We start from the raw sequence: 18,950 nt of genomic DNA on the forward strand, positions 1-18,950 counted from the left end.
AGAAAAGGTTATTTTCGAAAGTGGGACAGCATGTTTTGACTAATGTGGGACAGTTATATACACTGATGTATACATGTATTATTTGCTCAATTTTTGTGCTTATAATGCAGCATTATTATTTGTTTTAAGATCAGGATTCAAATATTCTCATGATTAGCCAATTTGCTAGCTTAGAATTAAGACGTGTGTGTCGCGCTCTTTAACGGTCCACCTGGAAATGCCATGACGCCAAACCCCCTCATGGAAGAAGAAAGCCGTCGTGCTTACAACTCTGACAATGTGCGCTTTTCACACCCCTAAACATGGCGAGGAACAAAATGAACTGATTGGTTGCGTTACATGTCAGTCAAACGTCCTCTTGGGTGGTCCTTGGCCAATGAAAGCTGCAATAAAGTTCAGACCTTCTGCCGTCAGTCTGAAGATCTGGCTACACGAGACTAGAATTTAGTTAACTACTAGCTATTCAGCAATAGTATTTGATTTCACTGCACTGACACTATTGGATGAGAAGTAAACTTGAACTAAATTGAGTTAAATAATGACATCACTGTTTCGCTGCTTTATAGCTGAACTGAACTCATTTCATAATTGATGAATTTTAGAAAGTTATTGAATTGAACTGAATCAACACTGAACTGACTTCAGCTGAACAATGACACTTCTTTTTCGAGCTTCTTTACAGCAGAACTGAATTCTGTTAGGCCTATATATTTCAAATAACCTAATGTAAGTCACTTTTTCATTCACAATACTTGTCTGCTTAAACGTGTTCAATTTAGATTTCCTGGAAGCTTACTTAAAAGTCCTTTCCACATCACTCCAGTAACAGATCCAGTAAGAGAATCATAAGAAATAGAGGTTGATTGCTGTGGCATCAGATACGAACAGATCTAGGTTCAGATAACAGGGTAGAGATCACTGCACAAACGCTCATGGTTTATTGTTGATGTTTGTTGTACAATAATAATATTTAATCATGTAAAATAAATTAAACAATTAATTGTAATAAAAATAAGGCATTAGAAAACAAAAAAATTGCCTGAAAGTGCTGTAAAATACAGAAGCAAATTCCAAATAACTAAAAAACAAAACAAAAAAACAAGCAGAAAATAGCTGACAAAAAAAGAATTACCACTGAATTTGAATAAATAAATAAAATAGCTTTGCCAGTTTCAGTTTAAATTCTGCACCTTATTCCAAATCAGTTAAAACCTTCATTTTCTGTGACAGATAATTAATAATAGATAATTTCTTGATATAAAAAGCTGATACTCCATTTCCATAGGGAAGCAAAAACAGTGTGTTCAGGTTATGTGTGTGAGATTTCATATAAAACCTTTGTTGGTTTTTTTACTACTAACACAGAAACCCCTTATCTTACCAATCCAATGCACTTTAGAATACAGCCTAGACAGAAAAGGGCAAACGAAAGATAAGGAGAGAGAGGTATCGGATGGATAGAGTGTCACCTTCTGAATGTTAGAAGGGCAAAAAGCAGACACGGTATCCTTCTGTCTTTCTTTGCCCTGCTGGATAAAACACCCCTGGGCAGAGAGAAGGAGGACAAACTGTGGACTTCTACAGAGGAGCAGACGTCTGAGTCAGATGGGGAGAGACATATGCATCAATATAGAATGAAAGATGTGGCAAAGCAAAAAGAGGTTTAAATTGATTTCTTTTGATTTTTGAAGAAACATTACCACATTTAATCAGGCCTTCCTAATTCAGCTTGAGTTACTGAACACAGTTCTGAGAAATTCACAGGAGAGTAGCAATTGTAGTTGCACGGAGGAAACCTCTGACAGGCCCATACTGGGAGGGGTAAAACAGGTGTTGTCTTACTGTGAGAGAGAGAGAGAGAAAGAAGAGGAAGAGAAAGAGAGAGCGTGCCATTGTTGCAGGGATGTTCATGATTATTCGAGAGGGATCAGCAGGAGGGGCAGGTAGTACCGGCGGCATGAGCGCTCCACCGGAGAGAACAGCGAAACAGGTAGTCATGCATGTGTGTGCTTTTTTTTGGATTTCTGGACATTGATTTTTGTCTTTAAAAAGTCCAGCTGTGAATATAATCTGCTTAAAGGTAAATTGTGATTTTTGCAATGTTAAAATATTTCTTTTATCCCAACTTAGTATGCACAGACAACTATACGTAAACTATTGGTAGATTGATTTCCATGAAAAACGTTTGTTTGATCACTCTGACCAGCCTGGCATAGCAACATTGGCACAATCAATGACATAAGTTTTGGGGCGGGCATATCTTTTTGACTGACCAATGACAGACGGAGGGATTGTTCTGTAAACCTGTTTAAAAATAATCCTTTTTTTTCTTGCTATTCTGTTTACTGCAGATTTAGATTGAACTTACACTTCACTGTTAACATTAAAGTTTAATGTGCACAGCCACTGTAATTATGCTGGATAAATAGTTTAAGTAAAATTATGTGTGTTCAACTTGAAGCGGCACTGCTCAGACCAATGACATCAAAGCAGACGGCTCCTAATGCTTTTGAATTGCTTTCGTGGTACGTAGATGTCATACACCAATTGGTCTGCACAGCGCCACTTCAAGTCGAACACACCTATTGTCTACATTACAGTACAAACAATACAGTCAACTTTGAATGGCTCATTTAAGTTAAAAGCTATGAGTCAAATCTTGATGAAAGTTTTAGCTCCACCCACAATTACTAGCCAGTGCTTTGATTTCACCCACTTTGACTTTTTCTCTTAAAAAAAAACAACCCACATTCTAATCAAACTGTATGTGTGCCTCACTCCCTTTACAAATCTTAGTAAGGGTAGCACCATATTTAATTTTACGTGGCTGAAAATTATGCTGTGTGGGACAGACTTACAGTCTTTACATTGGCATGTGCTATATAAGCTTCTAAATCACATATTAATTTTCAAAACTCGCAAGTTTCAAAATGGTTTCATGGAGTTTTTATCTGCTGAAAGTCTTTTGGAACAATAGATATATTGGTAAACAACACCAGTAGCCTACAGCGTTGTTTTCATTCCTGTCAAAAATTAAATATGGCGCTACCCTGACTAAGGTCTATGTAACTTATAATTGCAGTCATCATTATAATTAGTCACCAGTTGCTGATTAGCCTAATCATCATCTTGGTTTAGTCTAACCTTCTGTGCCTTCTGACAGGTTCAGGCCGCAATCAAGAAGAAGGTGGAGAAACAGAGGAAGCAAGTTGAAATGGGTGTGGTGGATGTCTTCAATGGTAATGTAAGGCCTAAAATGGGACAACGAAAGAATCAGCCCATCCATCCTCCCAGCAGAGATGAAGATGGCGCAGAGGAAAATGAAGAGGAGCCCGTTGAGACTGAGGAATCGAAGGAGAAGGTGGAACTCGACCTAGTACCTATCGTTGAGTCTGTTTTTGGCCAAGTAAGACTACACAAGAGCACCCCCTGCAGGTCACCATTCATATCTCATTCACACATAGCCATTTCATACCCTTCTACCTACAGCAGACTTTTAGTGGTCTACTACCTTCAGTTCTGCAGAATAAATGAATGTAAATTTAATATGCTTGATAGGACTAGAGTGATTAAAACTATGAGTGATCAAACCATTACAACACTGCACCAAAGACCCCATTACACCGCTAAAGGGCCCTAGCCGATCTTTAGTCTGATGGGTATTCCTTGACCTTGCTGTTAGGTAACATTGTTGATACATGATACAGAAGGTCCATTGCCGGGCTCCGGCAACTCATTTCTCAACTCAATATTTAGTTTGATTAAAATGGTATAATGGTATACATAGCGAATCATCCCCATATGAAATAAAATGCATGTCAAAGCATAAGTTTAATGGTAGTTTCTTGGTAAACCTTTTAAGTCCTTCAACTTCAGCTTAAGCTATTTCATTTAGCTGACAATGCAATATTTTATATTTCATTTTATTTCAGCTTTTAATATTAGTTAATGATAATAACCAGTGTTGGGGGTAACGCATTACAAGTAACTTGAGTTACGTAATCAGATTACTTTTTCAAGTAGATAGTAAAGTAACACATTACTTTTTCAAATTACAACAAAATATCTAAGTTATGTAATGTAATTTATTTTTTCACATTTATTGACTGATATCTCTCCTGTCCTCATGTTGAGAGAAATAAAGTGCAGAGGTGTTGTGTGCGCTGTATAAACATGATGGTTATTGTAGCTCTAGACTAAATATGAACATGCATTTACTCCTCTCACTTGCACAAAAACATTCAGTATTCCTCAAAATGAATAAAAACAGTGAAATGCAATCTCAGAATTTTATGCAAACCTGTAATAGTTAACTATATTAAATTACACAAATATACTTTATGTATTTAATCTCACTTTATTAACCAATATCTTTGCTGCTGACCTTCAATGATCTAATTCAACCATACTAATAAGCAAAAATTTATTTAGATTAGATTTAGAAATAAGAATGTTGAACTTCCTTCTCCTGTATCCTATTCTTCTTTAATCCAGAATGGCCACACAGCTGAAAGGTTTGTTTGGGCTGCGCCCTCTACTGTACAGGTGTACATATGCATTTCCTTCATTTCACCTTTGGTGTAAAAGGGCCTTAACATTTGCCAAAAATATAACTTTGTTGTTATTAAAAAAAAAACAAGCAAGCCCAGCCCAGGTGAGAAAAAGTAACTCAAAAGTATTGTAACGCATTACTTTTCATAAAAAGTAACTAAGTAATGCAATTAGTTACTTTTTTAGGGAGTAACGCAATATTGTAATGCATTACCTTATATAATAATAACTTTCCCCAACACTGATAATAACCTGTTCAATCATAAACAGTATTTTTTACTTGACTAAAACCAGTTAATTTAGATGTGACCACATGAAACATGTTTGCCCAGTAAAACATTTTTAGTTTTCAGATGCATGATGTTGATGTTCTGGGAAGGTACTTGTGTCCCAAAGTGACTTACTTCATTAGCAGATAGGTGGTTAGGTGATTATCAGGCACAAGACGACAGGTTAAGGAGCTGTCCTAACAAGCGCATCTGTCCCCTCATGGTTCATCCGCTCACGACCTGGTCTTAGCCTTGTGGTGTTGCATTCCCACACTAGTATAACCTTGCATCCAGTAGTAATCATTGGATATTGAGCTTGAATCACCAGTGGTGAGCACACTAGAAACCCAATCTTGCCCACTCACCTTTCTGGAAGAGGGATCGTTGTTTGTTATTCTCATAATTATTTAATTGGCTTGGAGACATAGATAGCTACAAACTCATTTAGGATCATGCATTTACTGAGTCATTGCCTATAAGCTGAATTTAATTTACATGTTTTCTTGCTTGTGCTTAGTCAAAAGTACTGAAAAAAGAATGAACTATTACAGGTTACGTTGGTATTTTTAGCTTACATTTGCATGGTAATTTTCATTAGAGCATTCACTGAAACTCTATCCATTAGTTTAAGTCACCCGAGAATGGGTATTGTTAGATAAAAGGGTTAACATAGTTTAGGTTGACTAGTCTGACATCTGATTATCTTTAAGTCAATAAATAAAGCAGAGGATCTGAACTGGATATGTGAGTTACTCTCCACTTAAATGGGAGGGTAAGCAAAAGAGAGTGTTTTATTTCTAAATCGATTTAATAATCTCTGCTACACATATGGCATTCTTCAAAAACAAAGGGTTGATAGCTAGGTTTTGTTTTCCAACTCAGCCTATTGGACCATTGCAACATATAAAAGTATTTTTATAACTATGAATTTTAATGAATTCTGTACAGCTATTAATTTAGCTTTAAAGATAACATAGTTTAAAAAGGGGGCTTTCAAACTTTTTGAGGCCAAGAACCCCCAAATAAGATGATTTTGAGGGACCCAGTTCCTAAAACTTAAAAGTATCTTTAGATTTTCATGTACATGTAAAGATCCATTTGTAATGTGTGAGGGGGAAAAAAGTGTTATTATAAAGACAACATAATTTTTTCGAAGCTTTACGAATCTTTTGTTTTGAATCAGTGGTTTGGAGCGTGAAAGTTATGTGATTTCAGTAAACAAGGCTTTGTTACGTCATAAGGGTTTCGAAACGTTACGAATTTTCAATGGTTCGCATGACTTTGGCAGTTTGATACACGCTCCGAACCACTGATTCGAAACAAAAGATTTGTAAAGCTTCAAAGCTTCATTAAGCAGTGATTTGAAATCACCCATCACTAGATATTGTTGAATAAAGGCGTTATTTTGGTTTTTTTGGCGCACAAAAAGTATTCTCGTCGCTTCATAACATTAAGGTTGAACCACTGTAGTCACATGAACTGTTTTAAATATGTCTTTAGTAGCTTTCTGGGCATTGAAAGTATTAATTGTCTTGCTGGTGATGCAAGCCTCACTGAGCCATCGGATTTTATCAAAAATATCTTAATTTGTGTTCTGAAGATGAACGAAGGTCTTACAAGTGTGGAACGACATGAGGGTGAGTAATTAATGACAGAATTTCCATTTTTGGGTGAACTAACCCTTTAAAATATATTTTTTTTTTTACAATAGATATTGTTCCAAAGTAGTGTACTTTAATTATTGTGTTAAACATATTTGATAATTATTTTAAGTTAACAGACTTCAAAAACATTTTGTAAAATCTTTTTTTCGCAAACCTCCAGCACCTCCTAGTGGTCACTTTAAGATCCTTGTTCTTAAACAACCACTTATATGCACATCTGTGTGTATTGCTTTTTGTCAACTCTGATAGCAAAGAAAAAAACACTGATTATAGCAGCATATCCTGAATGGATTATTTTTCTTCTGTCCTGTCGTGTCTCTCTGTCAATACACACACAGAACTCTATATGATTGCTATTACTCATGCAGCAGCTGGTGAACTCACATCTGGGACTCCACAGTCCCACAATGCTCAGCTGCTCATAGAGTAACCTGAACTGACTTGAATGTAATCTTTTGGCCCAAACATACAGACTCAAACAAATTCTTCCTCATACACACTACAAATGCGTCACATTGTTATTATACAATAAAGAGTGGCATTTATCTTTTTGCTGATTTTTTTTTTTTAACAACAAACCCCAATGTTGGCACAGAAACACAGTTTAATACTCAAGTGTGTATATGTGTGTGTGGATTAGAGTAGATTATCATTCTGGCAGGCTGGTAACACAGGGCAATGTCACAGGGTTTTACTAAAATATGAGTGCGGATTAAAGAGTGGTTCTCTGTTCGTCTGCCCAAAGATGTGTTTTGATTAGTCTGGGATTATCACACACAAACAACTTTGAAAAGACACAATCATTCTTGCTTTTAACCTCCTGTATTCTCCATTTGGCTCTTAGTAACTATACAAGCTAAGCACTCTTTTAGTGGTCTACCAGTATGTTTTGTTTTTATATATGGCTGATACTGATATCTAGTATCCATTTGGCTGATGGCAGCTAATGACTGCGTAATCCGAGACCACTAATGAAAATGCTGCAATTTTTTATTAAAAATTATATTCGGAGTACAAAAATCTTAGTGAATAGTTGAAGTGAAAAATGAACATGAATTTCAGAATGTCTTAGTATTTTTTTTTTTTTGTCTTTTTTTTTGCTTTCAACAACAGCTGCACTCGAGATACATGAACTCTTATGCAAAACCTGATGATTATGTTTTCTAGCATGATTTGAAATGATCCAAATAAGAATAGTCTGTACAAAGGAGATCACATGATCAATGCCACACATTTTGTCTAGAAATAGCACAGAATATTATGGTTTTTTTTTTCTTAATTTTATATAACGTTTCTTTGTCCTCAAACTTTTTTTTTTTAATGAAATTTTGAATCTCAGATTGTCGAAGTGGTCTTAAATTTTTACATTTAATATTTTAATGATAATTTAATTTTGAGCAATACAGAATTTGACTGAATTAAATGCACACTTATTTTGCACAATAAGGAAACAGTCATTGGGAAAAAGCAAACTAGCTGAATATCGCCCGGTTAATCGACCACTGCTCTTTCTTGCACTTAATATTTGTTTCTCCTCTGTTTCTCAAATCTCCATGTGCTCTTAGTCTGTACATCACCATGGCTCTCCATCTTTAATCTGAAAAAGGGGGAGAGATTAAAAAAGCTTCTCCTTTTCTCGTCTAATTCTCACCCTCCCCATACCTCCCCTCCCGCTCTGCATCTCTCTCTTTCAGCTCGCAAACGAAATCATTTGCATGGGGCTGCAATCTGTGAGGAAAGTGAGTGGATAGGGAAGAGAGGAAAGAAGCATGGAGATTTTTTAAACGAGATGTGAAAATGGCAAGAATTGGGAGAAATATGCTTAGTGTTTGAGTTTTGCTTTGACCAATAGGTAAAAGAAGGGTCTGAGATGAGAAAGAATGCAAAGGTTAAAAGAGACATTTGTTAGGTTGGGTTTTAGGTTTTAGTAACTAAACAACGTGGACTTTAAGTAGCTTAATATGGAAGCAGGTGAGTGTTGTATTGTCACCCACTCTATAAATTAATTATATAAAAAGGACGTAAGAGGGGAGGTGGGAAACCTCTTCACTGAGGATTAAGGCATGGGAAACTGCACCAAACCATCAATGAAAAACAAAATGAAGAAGGTAAGAAAAACCTATTTAAAGGTCAGGGCCTGTGTGTCTGTGTAAACTGTGTTTCTGTGTTAAATATATTATTGAAATTAGACTTTAAAGGGTTAGTTCACCCGAAAATGAAAATTCTGTCATTAATTACTCACCCTCATGTCGTTCCACACCCGTAAGACCTTTGTTCATCTTCAGAACACAAATTAAGATATTTTTGATGAAATCCGAGAGGTTTTTTTTATCCCCCATAGAAAGCAATGTAATTACCACATTCAAGGTCCAGAAAAGTAGTAAAGACATTGTTAAAATAGTCAAAGTGACTACAGTGGTTCAACCTTAATGTTATGAAGTGACGAGATAACTTTATGTGCGCAAAAACAAAACTAAAATAATGACTTTATTCAACAATTTCTTCCAGGTGCTTCCAGGTTCTACTTCAGAATGCCGAATCAGTATTGGCCGACGCTGTTCACATGAGCAGCACAACGCATGCATATAATGCTGACGCAGGAGCTGGCCAATACTGATTCGGCGTTCTGAAGTAGAACCTGGAAGCGTTGAACATAAACAGCGTAGGAGAATGAAAGGGGAGAGAAGAAATTATTGAATAAAGTCATTATTTTAGTTTTGTGTTTGCACACAAAAAGCATTCTCGTCACTTTATAACATTAAGGTTAAACCACTGTATTCACGTCGACTATTTTAACGATGTCTTTACTACCTTTTTGGACCTTGAATGTGGTACTTTCGTTGTTTTCTATTAAGAAAAAAACTCTCGGATTTCATCAAAAATATCTTAATTTGTGTTCTGAAGATGAACGAAGGTCTTACGAGTGTGGAACGACATGAGGGTGAGTAATTAATGACAGAAATTTCATTTTTGGGTGAACTAACCCTTTAAGATTTTAATAATATAGATATTTTGTAAAGAAAGTAATCAGTATTTTATCACTATCATAATACTTGAGTAGTTTAAGGACAAACTGTCAAACAAATTGACTGAACTGTGCTTAATTAGATTATGTCTCAAGTAAAATTTGGCCCCACCCTAAGGGTGTGGCTGAGGGTAAAGTGGCTGGGCCAGTGGCGCCAGGGCCCCGCCCACCCGGAGAAGCAGACGGAGAAAATGAAGTAACTTCTGAGTTTAAGGAGCCTCTGAATGCACTGGTTCAAAACTGCACCATGCTACATAATATCATCGGACCAGCATGCATCTTCCTAAGACAGGGCTTCGCAAAGTCACAGCTCGTATGTACTATGAAAAACTAAAACATCTACATTCTCCACTTGCATTAATAGAAAAGATCACATCATCTGAACCATTTCAGCAGTTTTCTCATCATCGTTGTGAATCATCTACTACATTTCTTCACTCTCTCCACTGGTTTGTTGTAAAAGATCATGCAGGGAATCGAAAGATATTTCATCCTAAAGTGGGAAATAAAGTGATGTTTGCAGGTTTGTTTCATTTTCCTGCTAAAGCTTATTTGTTCAGCAGACATCAAAAGTTGTCCAAAACTACTGCTCAATTGTTTGGGATAGTTTTCGAAATAAATCTTTTATGCTCACACTGTAAAACCTAACGGTGAAAATTGCTAAATGAAATAAGTTCATTTACTTAAAATTTTCAAAAAGGTAATTCAACTTAAAAAATACTTGTAATGTGAACTCAAAACTAATAATATTAAGCAGAACTCAATCTGAATAAGCTTGAAATGATATGCTATTTTAACTCTAATGATTTAAGTTACAGAAATTAATTTAATTAAATAGCTTACGTCTATGTCTGACCACAACATATTTAAAATAAATTTGAACTTATTCCATGGTTTCTATTTTTCTTATTTTTTTTTTTTATGTTTTCCAAGAAATTACATTTGTATATGGCTCTAGGTTGTTTTTATAGTTTTCATAATAATTAACTAAAAGCTAATCAAATTATTATAAACAATAATAAATACATCTATTTCATATAAGACTACAAGCCTACATTAAGCCTTTTTAAAGTAATTTTACTCATGGCAAAATATTATCCCGGTGTGTTTCATAAGAGGCACCAAAAACCGTGTGCATTTTCCCTCTTGTCAGTCACATCCGCCCATCCATCCACCGCACCATGCAAGGCTGCATTTATTTGATCATTTGTTTTGATTCAGTAAAAACATAATACTGTGAAATATTATTACCATTTAAAATATCTGTTTTCTATTTTAATATATTTTAAAATATAGTTTATTCCTGTGATGGAAAAGATGTATCTTCAGCAGCCATTTTAATCTTCAGTGTCAACAGTTGTGCTGAAACTGATACATTTTTTCATGATTCTTTGATGAATAGTTCAAAAGAAAAGCATTTATTTGAAATAGAAATCTTTTGTAACATTATACATGTATTTACTGTCACATTTGATCAGTTAATGCATGCTGAATGAAAGTATGTATTGTTTGACTTTAAATTTCACAATGATTTAAAAAATATTGTCTCTGGTTAAGATGAATGACAATGGATTTTTAACAATGCTTTTTATTAAACAGTCACTGTGAGGATATGATATAATCAGTTAAATGAGAAAGGGTTCTGCACTGGATTTGCGGCATATGTAATCCACTAGTTTATGCATACATGTGTGTACTATATGGTATTGAGTATTATAGATAGAGCTGTAAATGGAAAAGAGAATCAACTATGGGATTTTCTCATATGGCACTCTGTTTAACCTCATCCACTCTTTATGCTTTGCGTGTTTCCCTGGGCCCTCCTCAAGTTAAACCCTCCAAATCTCCTTATCTTTTAGCTGTTGCCAGGCAACTTTCACTGTGTAATCTAGTGACTACCCATGTCACTACATTATTACACACTGGAAGAACCAGTCCTCAAACTTGCATTTTGCCCCAGTTTTTCATTTCCACATACCTACCCATGTGTTTTGTCTGAGTCGTTTTGATGATTCAGAGAGAGAGAGAGAGAGAGAGAGAGAGAGAGAGAGAGAGATCATGTCAAACAGAGACATGTCTTCAAGTACATCAGTGTTTAACATCTTTCTTATGTCTCTTGATTTAACAGGACAGGGAACTGCGGCCAGAAGAGATAGAAGGTATTCACAAAAAACACACACCTCACCCAAGAGTCAGACTGGAAAACATGCATTTCAACATCTCTTTCCTTGTATTTATGCAGAACTAAGAGAAGCCTTTAAAGAGTTTGATAGGAACAAAGGATACATCAACTGCAGGGACCTGGGCGAATGCATGCGGACGATGGGATACATGCCGACAGAGATGGAACTCATTGAACTGAGTCAACAAATAAGTGAGTGAGATCACTGCGTTTATGATCTGTGGCAATATGTGCATGCAGATATTATTGCACTGTATTATAGTCCAAAAGTCTGAGACCATAATATGGGAACTGAGACCATAAATCTGGGATTTTTAATTAAATTACATGTTTCAGTCTTCTGATTTAAGTTGTTTTGTTGATAATAAAATTATAAAATATAATAATAGCTTAAAATGTAAACATTTTGTATAATTTAGAGAAAAATGTAAAAAAAAAAAAAAAAAAAAAAAATAGAACAAAAAACTGGTGTTTAAGGGCACATACTCTGTATTTTTAAGGATAAAATAATAAAATGTAATTATATTTTTTGTATTAATTTAGAGAAGAATAAAAAATAGATTTTAAAAAAAGGTGGAGTTTAAAGTCATATATACTCTGTATTTTTTAAGGTGGGGGTAAAATTGACTTTGAGGACTTTGTGGAGCTTATGGGCCCCAAAATGCTGGCAGAGACAGCGGACATGATCGGAGTGAAGGAGCTGAGAGATGCCTTTAAAGAGGTACACACACACACACACACACACACACCACTGTGTTGACTGCAGCCATCAGTGGCCTTATCAGCATTTTACCGGTGTGCAGTTTGACTCCAATGGTGATGGGCAAATCAGCGTCACAGAACTGAGAGAGGCCATGAAAAAGCTGATGGGAGAACAGCTGAATCCCAGGGATATTGACGATATACTTCGTGATGCCGACCTTAACGGGGACGGACTGGTTGATTTTGAAGGTGAGAGAATGATGGATAAATAAGGACAACTAATATTTGCATTTCTTAGCATTTTCAGTTTACCTTACTGAATACTCTACTTCTGTTTTCTCTTTGTTCTTCCTCACTCAACCTTCCAGAATTTGTGAGGATGATGTCACGTTGACAGAAGCCACATCTTCATAAGTCACTACGAGGGACACATGGTGCAGCTATCTGAATGTTTTCGATAGGCTTCAAGAGATACAATTTGTAAAAATTATTTTTAATTTCAAGTAAGCATTATTACGCAGTGTCTCATTTCAATATAGTAATGTTGTAATTGTACTGTTTAATTGATATATTTGTCTGATTATGAGTGTATTTAATTTGTATAGTGTGCTTAATTTTTTTTAATAAAATAATTTGATTACAGTGGTTTGATAATTACCTGTTCGTGTCTCTTCTCTTTGTCTTAGCAGACTGTGATTTTAAAGTCCCCCTGTGGTGAAAATCAAGTTAATATTGTTTATATGTCTATGTGGTGTTTTTAATATGCTAAGACGAATCATGTGCAAATTCATAAGTCAACACCACTTCTGAATATTTTCTTCTTAAATCTGCAGTGAAGAAAGACAGCACAACATTAACTATACTGTGAAGCAGGGGAGTCTCAAGAGAAGCCAGGTTATCCCGGAATATTTTCCTGTTGATATGAAAAATTGGGTACATTTAGCAATATCGCTGGTGAGTTATGTATATTACGATGCTATGGTGAACTATATGCCTGTGCTCCACTGATGTTAAGTTGTTCAAAGCGTTTCTAAGGATGCTGATTTTTAGAAGGCAGCTTGCCTGACTCCGAGATGGCGAACGGGAACATGTGTAACATTAGCAACACATTATTAGCTGTTTGATAACGTAAGCAAAAGGCTAATCATACTGTTATGTGCCCGACGTTGTAGAAAGCGATAAAATGCATTACCATTCTGATACATCGACTTATAGATGAGCCTGTAATTCACTCTTCCACTTCTTCTGAATCAGTTTCTGGTTCAAACATATATGGCTGAATTAAACCAGTACTACTAAATGAAGCAAGGGTGTACAGTTACATTCAAGCTTTTTTAAAACATAGATTTCCCCCCACAGAATTTATTTTATTTTATTTTTTTAAATGTCATTTTGGTGATCAAAGATGGGTTTTAAGAAATAAAATTATTGACTACGGGGGGGCTTTAACACCTTCACCCAGAATGAACCACTAGAGGGCAGTATGTCCTTCCCCGTAACCTTCCATTCCAAAAAAGCAGTAGGCCTACTTCTGTCCCTTTCTGATAGTACCATGATGAAATGTAATTTAACTATCCTCAAAGACAAAGGCCATTTTTTCTTACCTTTTAGTCATTTGCATTTTCACTTTTCCAGTCATTCATGAATAAGGATTTGATTGACATTTTAACCCATAAGATCAGTTAAAACTGCAAATATATGTGTAGCTTTTTATATTTGACAAAATTTATGACTTTTTCATGATTTAGAAACATGGCTACTACCTACTCCCACACAGGCAAAAATCGGGTTGTATTTATTTGTAGAAACAGAAGAGTTAATGCGACGTGTCCTTACGTCACTTGTATCGTCTGTCTGAAGCTGAAGCCTGTTGAGGGAAAAAAAAAAGGCTGGGCTGCGTTCAGCCCTGACAAAACGTTGCAAAACGTTTTTTAAACGGAAACGGTGGTGCGTTGAAGGGATTTGTGAAAACTGTGGTTTCTAATTGTTGTGATCCAACATTTAGGCCTACCTCGCATTTCAGGATGAAAAGACAAACATTTCAGATGAAGGATAATCCACTTCTTACCTCCGAGACTGTGTTATGATCTATGACCTTATTATTTTTTATTGTGAGTATTAGGCTTATCATTATTGATGATCACTATTGTTGTGCTATGATATTGTAATATTTACCATTATATAATCAGAGGAGAATAGAAAAGTTTATGAAAGTGTCACTCTAAAATACATTAGCAAAATATATAAATATGTATAGTACTTTTATGTTACATTCATACCCATTGTGCGAGCTGTCTCTTTAATACCGCGTGGTTTATGTACATGCTGTTGCTGATTGTGCTGACAGTTTTGACACACCCACCAAACAAGAGAAAACGTATCTCAAACCCGTTGCACACCGTTTCCAGGAAACATGTCGTTCAACCCGGAAACCGTAGCAAAACGTTGCGCACCGGTTTGAGCTTGAACGTGCCCCTGTTGAGGCACTTTTAATAATAGGCTATCAGAGAAAGGCTTTTCCTTGACCGGCCCCGTGGACGTTTTTACTGTCTGGCGTGTCTTTTTTACGGTAATGTGAGGCATCCCGTATGCGTCAAAGGTAGGCCTATAGCAGCTGGCTCTTTTTTTCGTGTTTGTAGTTGAACCGAATCATCCAAAGCGCAATGGACAGTGGGCGATATCAGCCACGGATCCATAGCCTACATCAAAAAAATCTACGGTAAGACCATCTGGGGACTTTTGGCATAGACGTACTGTATTTAGCATACTATTATTTAAAATAATTGATATTAAAATAATCTAACTTAATTAAAATGCTTTAAAAATCAGGATGTAAACCCACAACATGTAAACTGACATTACATTTCACACTCCTGTGAAAATACACTGCTGTCCTTCATATAGTGCAAATTTCATTCTGGGCCTCATGATTATTATTAACAGCCATGATTATATATGCATGACATGAACAGATTGACAAAGACAAAATTTGTTATCAAGCTTTTAGGTTTTTATTGAAAAGGTGACCAGGAATCTGTACAGCAAGCAAAGAGAGATTTCTAGGGCACAAGAGCTTCACTCTCCTCATCCCTTAATTTCTCCCTCTCTCTTTCCATCCTCCTGGGGAAAAGGGGGATGTGGGCAGGGTATAGAACGGATGACAAAAAAATGTAAATAAATTATGGAAGGAAAGAAAAGAAGCCATGATGCAGGAGAGAAAGAGAAGAGAGGAACTAGGGAGGAAGAGGGAAGTGTGTTTATCGGTGCCTCCACCCTACACAGAGACACTAAGAGGCCTGGGAGAATCACTGCCCTGCTGGGCTTTAACAGCTCGACAGACACAGACTGCAATGTGAGTCAGGGAGTCTGTCACCTCGAAAACATCCGCCCTTCATAACAGTGGCATGGGGAAGATGCAGCCTCTCAGACGTCTCTCCTCGTCTCCTTTCTCTTGCGCCCTTCTCCCTCTACTTCACCTCTCCTCTTCCTCTCCGGGTCTGGCCCTCACTTGCTGGCCATGGTGTAGCAGCCGTGCGGGTGCCACTGCATGTCACGGATACGCCTCACAGACTGAAACTGAGGGCAACGGGCGCCATACTCGTTAAAGTGTCTGTATTCACCCTTCTCCAGCAGGTACTGGCTGCCACGGTATCCGGGGTACTGATAGCCCACCCAGCTGAGAAAAAAAAGATCTGCAGGTTAGTTTGTGCAACTTTGATATTGAACCAGTTTAAAGGGAACATTTGAACATTTTGTCATCATTTACTCACCGTCATGTTGTTCCAAACCTGTTTGAGTTTCTTTGTTCTATTGAACACAAAAGAAGATATTTTAAAGAATGTTGGTAATCAAACAGTTGACAGCCATTGACTTCCATAGTCAGCTCCAAGTCAACTGTATGGTTACCAACATTTTTTAAAATATCTTGTTTTGTGGAAAAAAGAAACTTATACAAGTTTTGAACAACATGAGGGTGAGTAAATGATGACAAAATTTTCATTTTTGGGTGAACTATCCATTTAAACTCATTTATATATTTAAACCAGGGTTGTTATAGTTAACTATAAGTTATAAGGTAAAACCATATTTTTTCGTTACTTAAATTAAAATAAAGGTTAACCAAAATGAAATAAAGAATAAAAATAAAAAAACACAAACTTATTTTATCTTAGCTAGTTGCCAAGGCAAAATTTCTCATTTAGTTTAACTTGATGTACTAAAAGTATCTACAAGTAAAAATGAAAGAAAAAATGGATAAACATTTTTTTAAAAATGCACTCAACGAAAAGACACTCAACAAAATTACTAAATCTTTAACTAAAATGAAAACAGAAAATATAAAAATAAAAGCTAATTCAAAATATGAATTAAAAAAATAATAATAGAATCTAAATGGTACTAAAATAACACTGATTTAAACATCCTTAACTCTTTAATATTGTAATTAAATTCCCAACACATCTTGTTGTGCAAGATTGTTATTCTTATATCTATAAACTTTCAAAGTATTTTTCTGTGGTTTACAGTTTTTGACAGCCACATTTGTCTTTTGGGAAGCGCACAGAGGTTTGTCCAAGTGAAACCTCATGGGCCACAGGTACATTGCACTTACGTTCCACAGCTGACCATGATGCTGCCAACTCTGTCGGTGAATCCGTAGGAGAACAGGCTGGGAACGTCATCATCCATGATCTCCATCTTGCGGCCCTTGTACTCACCAACCTCATACAGGCAGATCTTGTGCTTCTCAGGGTCCTGAAGGAGAAAAAGTGGTCAATGCATTTGGAATGCATTCTAATAACAGGCCTGAAGGTGTGAGAGCATTGTGTGTGCATTTACACACCATTCTGACAGGTCTGAAGGAAAGCAGGTAATCGTTCTTCTGACAGTTGCTCCAAGAATCCCAACGAGGATACTCGCCCTTCTCCAGGATGTACATCTCACCGCAGAAGTTCATCTGCTCAAAGCCCACAAAACTGCAGAGGCCACATAAAGAGGTGAGTGAGATATGTTATTCTTACTAAATTGTGCGTATTACATAGATTCAGACTTGATGGTGATGCTTACGGTCCACACTCCACACGTAGTGAGCGAACTCTGTCCATGCCCATATCACAAACGTTCATGCACTCGGCGTTGATCTCAATCATGCGTCCCTGGAAGTTCTCCTGGTCAAACACATACATCTAATGGAGAGAGAGAAATCTGTTAGTGTAATGTTAAATCGACATCCAAGCGTAGGAGACATGCACATGTGAATGTTTATTTGAAAGATTTACCCTGTAGGACATCATGCCCATCTCGGACTTCTTGCTCTGGGCTGCCTTGCCGTCGGTCTGGGAGGCGGTCTTTTTTTCTCCGCTGGAAGACATGATGCCTGAGGTAAAATTAAAAATAGAGAATTAATAAAAAGGAAATTCATATAACTAATATAAAATAATAAAGAAATGGGAGGGGCAACCTCTAGTATACATAATATTTGATCCTGTCTATGCTGAAAGAGAGGGATAAAGTGTTTTAGGAGATGAAAAAGTCAAAAATATATGTTTGGAATGGATATAGTGGGTCTTTGGGGAAACAAAGTGGTAGGGGCAAAGGGGAAGTGTGGGGTGGTGGTGTTCATTATGGTGATGCAAATCAAAACCAACCCTCTTATACTCTCCAAGTTGTTAGGTTAAAGTTTTATGTGTATGTGAGTGGATATTCTGCTGTCTTACCTGTGTTCAGTGAGTGTGTGTCCGTACCCAGGGTTCACTCTGAGAGTGTTTGCGTCTGGCCATGCCCGCAGCTCTTATACCCTGGCGCTGAGTCTGTAAGGATTACACTGACACAATGAAACATGCCGTGTTCAGCAGACTCACAGAAAAGAAGCCCCACATCATCAGCACAGAGTGAGAAAGAGAGTAGATGTGTATGAGACATAGAGAATGAAATAGTCAGAAAAAATTTCCAACTCCTAACAAATCATCACACAATCTTCAACTTTCAAGCCTGAAACATAAGCAGTATCGGGGCAAAAGTTTAATTTTAGAGACTGAAATTGAACTTTGATGAACTTTGGTGAAGATTTTTTCCTAATTTACCAATGATTTAATAGTGGTTTACAGAGTTTTTCATTTCAGTCACATATTCAGCATTGGGGGACTAAAAATAAATAAATAAATTAAAATAAATTAAAAGTAGTGACATATACACATACACAAAATATGGCTGTTCTCCTACAAATAAATATATAAATAAATACAAGTAAATAATAACAACAACATGTACAAATGTATAAAAACATTGTGTCACAGAAAACATTATTCAACAATCAACCATTAATCTAATATGAATATTGGGTGGACATGCATGCCCCCCCTTAATGTTAGTTATGGATTGTACTGATAAAGTACAATCACTTTCCTACTAATCTTTTAACATTTGTAGTTTTATTGCTGTGTTTATATATACATATCTTTATATAATGTCTTTATATATTCATCCAACCATGGATGTCCCAGGTAAAAAAAAAAAAAAAAGATATATATATATCTTTTTTTTTTTTTTTTTAAACC

The 18,950-nt window shown here is 36.2% G+C and overlaps 2 protein-coding genes across 2 annotated transcripts; one reads left to right on the forward strand and one right to left on the reverse strand.

Moving 5' to 3' along the window:
- The first annotated feature begins 1,903 nt into the window (after nucleotides 1-1,903).
- cabp2b (calcium binding protein 2b) lies at nucleotides 1,904-13,047 on the forward strand. Its single transcript, XM_051860854.1, has 7 exons — nucleotides 1,904-1,990; nucleotides 3,164-3,406; nucleotides 11,638-11,668; nucleotides 11,752-11,883; nucleotides 12,303-12,412; nucleotides 12,495-12,642; nucleotides 12,762-13,047. The coding sequence occupies exons 1-7, from the start codon at nucleotides 1,904-1,906 to the stop codon at nucleotides 12,785-12,787; spliced, it is 777 nt and encodes a 258-aa protein (XP_051716814.1). The 3' UTR covers nucleotides 12,788-13,047.
- A 1,379-nt stretch (nucleotides 13,048-14,426) lies between these two features.
- On the reverse strand, nucleotides 14,427-18,811 carry crybb1l1 (crystallin, beta B1, like 1). The gene is made up of 5 exons (XM_051860857.1): nucleotides 17,673-18,811; nucleotides 17,461-17,579; nucleotides 17,237-17,369; nucleotides 17,006-17,148; nucleotides 14,427-16,069 (listed from the first exon to the last, which is right to left on the reverse strand). Exons 1-5 carry the CDS (start codon nucleotides 17,763-17,765, stop codon nucleotides 15,898-15,900), a joined length of 660 nt encoding a protein of 219 aa, XP_051716817.1. The 5' UTR covers nucleotides 17,766-18,811; the 3' UTR covers nucleotides 14,427-15,897.
- Nucleotides 18,812-18,950: the final 139 nt, after the last annotated feature.

Source organism: Ctenopharyngodon idella, chromosome 14 (genome assembly GCF_019924925.1).
Source record: "Ctenopharyngodon idella isolate HZGC_01 chromosome 14, HZGC01, whole genome shotgun sequence".
Taxonomy (NCBI): Eukaryota; Metazoa; Chordata; class Actinopteri; order Cypriniformes; family Xenocyprididae; genus Ctenopharyngodon; species Ctenopharyngodon idella.

Bases quoted from the DNA above. Each gene is read 5' to 3' on its own strand.
- cabp2b (XM_051860854.1), top strand. From the start codon at position 1,904: ATGTTCATGATTATTCGAGAGGGATCAGCAGGAGGGGCAGGTAGTACC. The intron at 11,669-11,751 runs GTATTCACAAAA...GTATTTATGCAG, and splicing joins GCGGCCAGAAGAGATAGAAG to AACTAAGAGAAGCCTTTAAA. The intron at 11,884-12,302 runs GTGAGTGAGATC...GTATTTTTTAAG, and splicing joins TGAACTGAGTCAACAAATAA to GTGGGGGTAAAATTGACTTT.
- crybb1l1 (XM_051860857.1), bottom strand. From the start codon at position 17,765: ATGTCTTCCAGCGGAGAAAAAAAGACCGCCTCCCAGACCGACGGCAAG. The intron at 17,580-17,672 runs GTAAATCTTTCA...TCTCTCCATTAG, and splicing joins TGGGCATGATGTCCTACAGG to ATGTATGTGTTTGACCAGGA. The intron at 17,149-17,236 runs GTGTGTAAATGC...TTTCTCCTTCAG, and splicing joins CCTTCAGACCTGTCAGAATG to GACCCTGAGAAGCACAAGAT.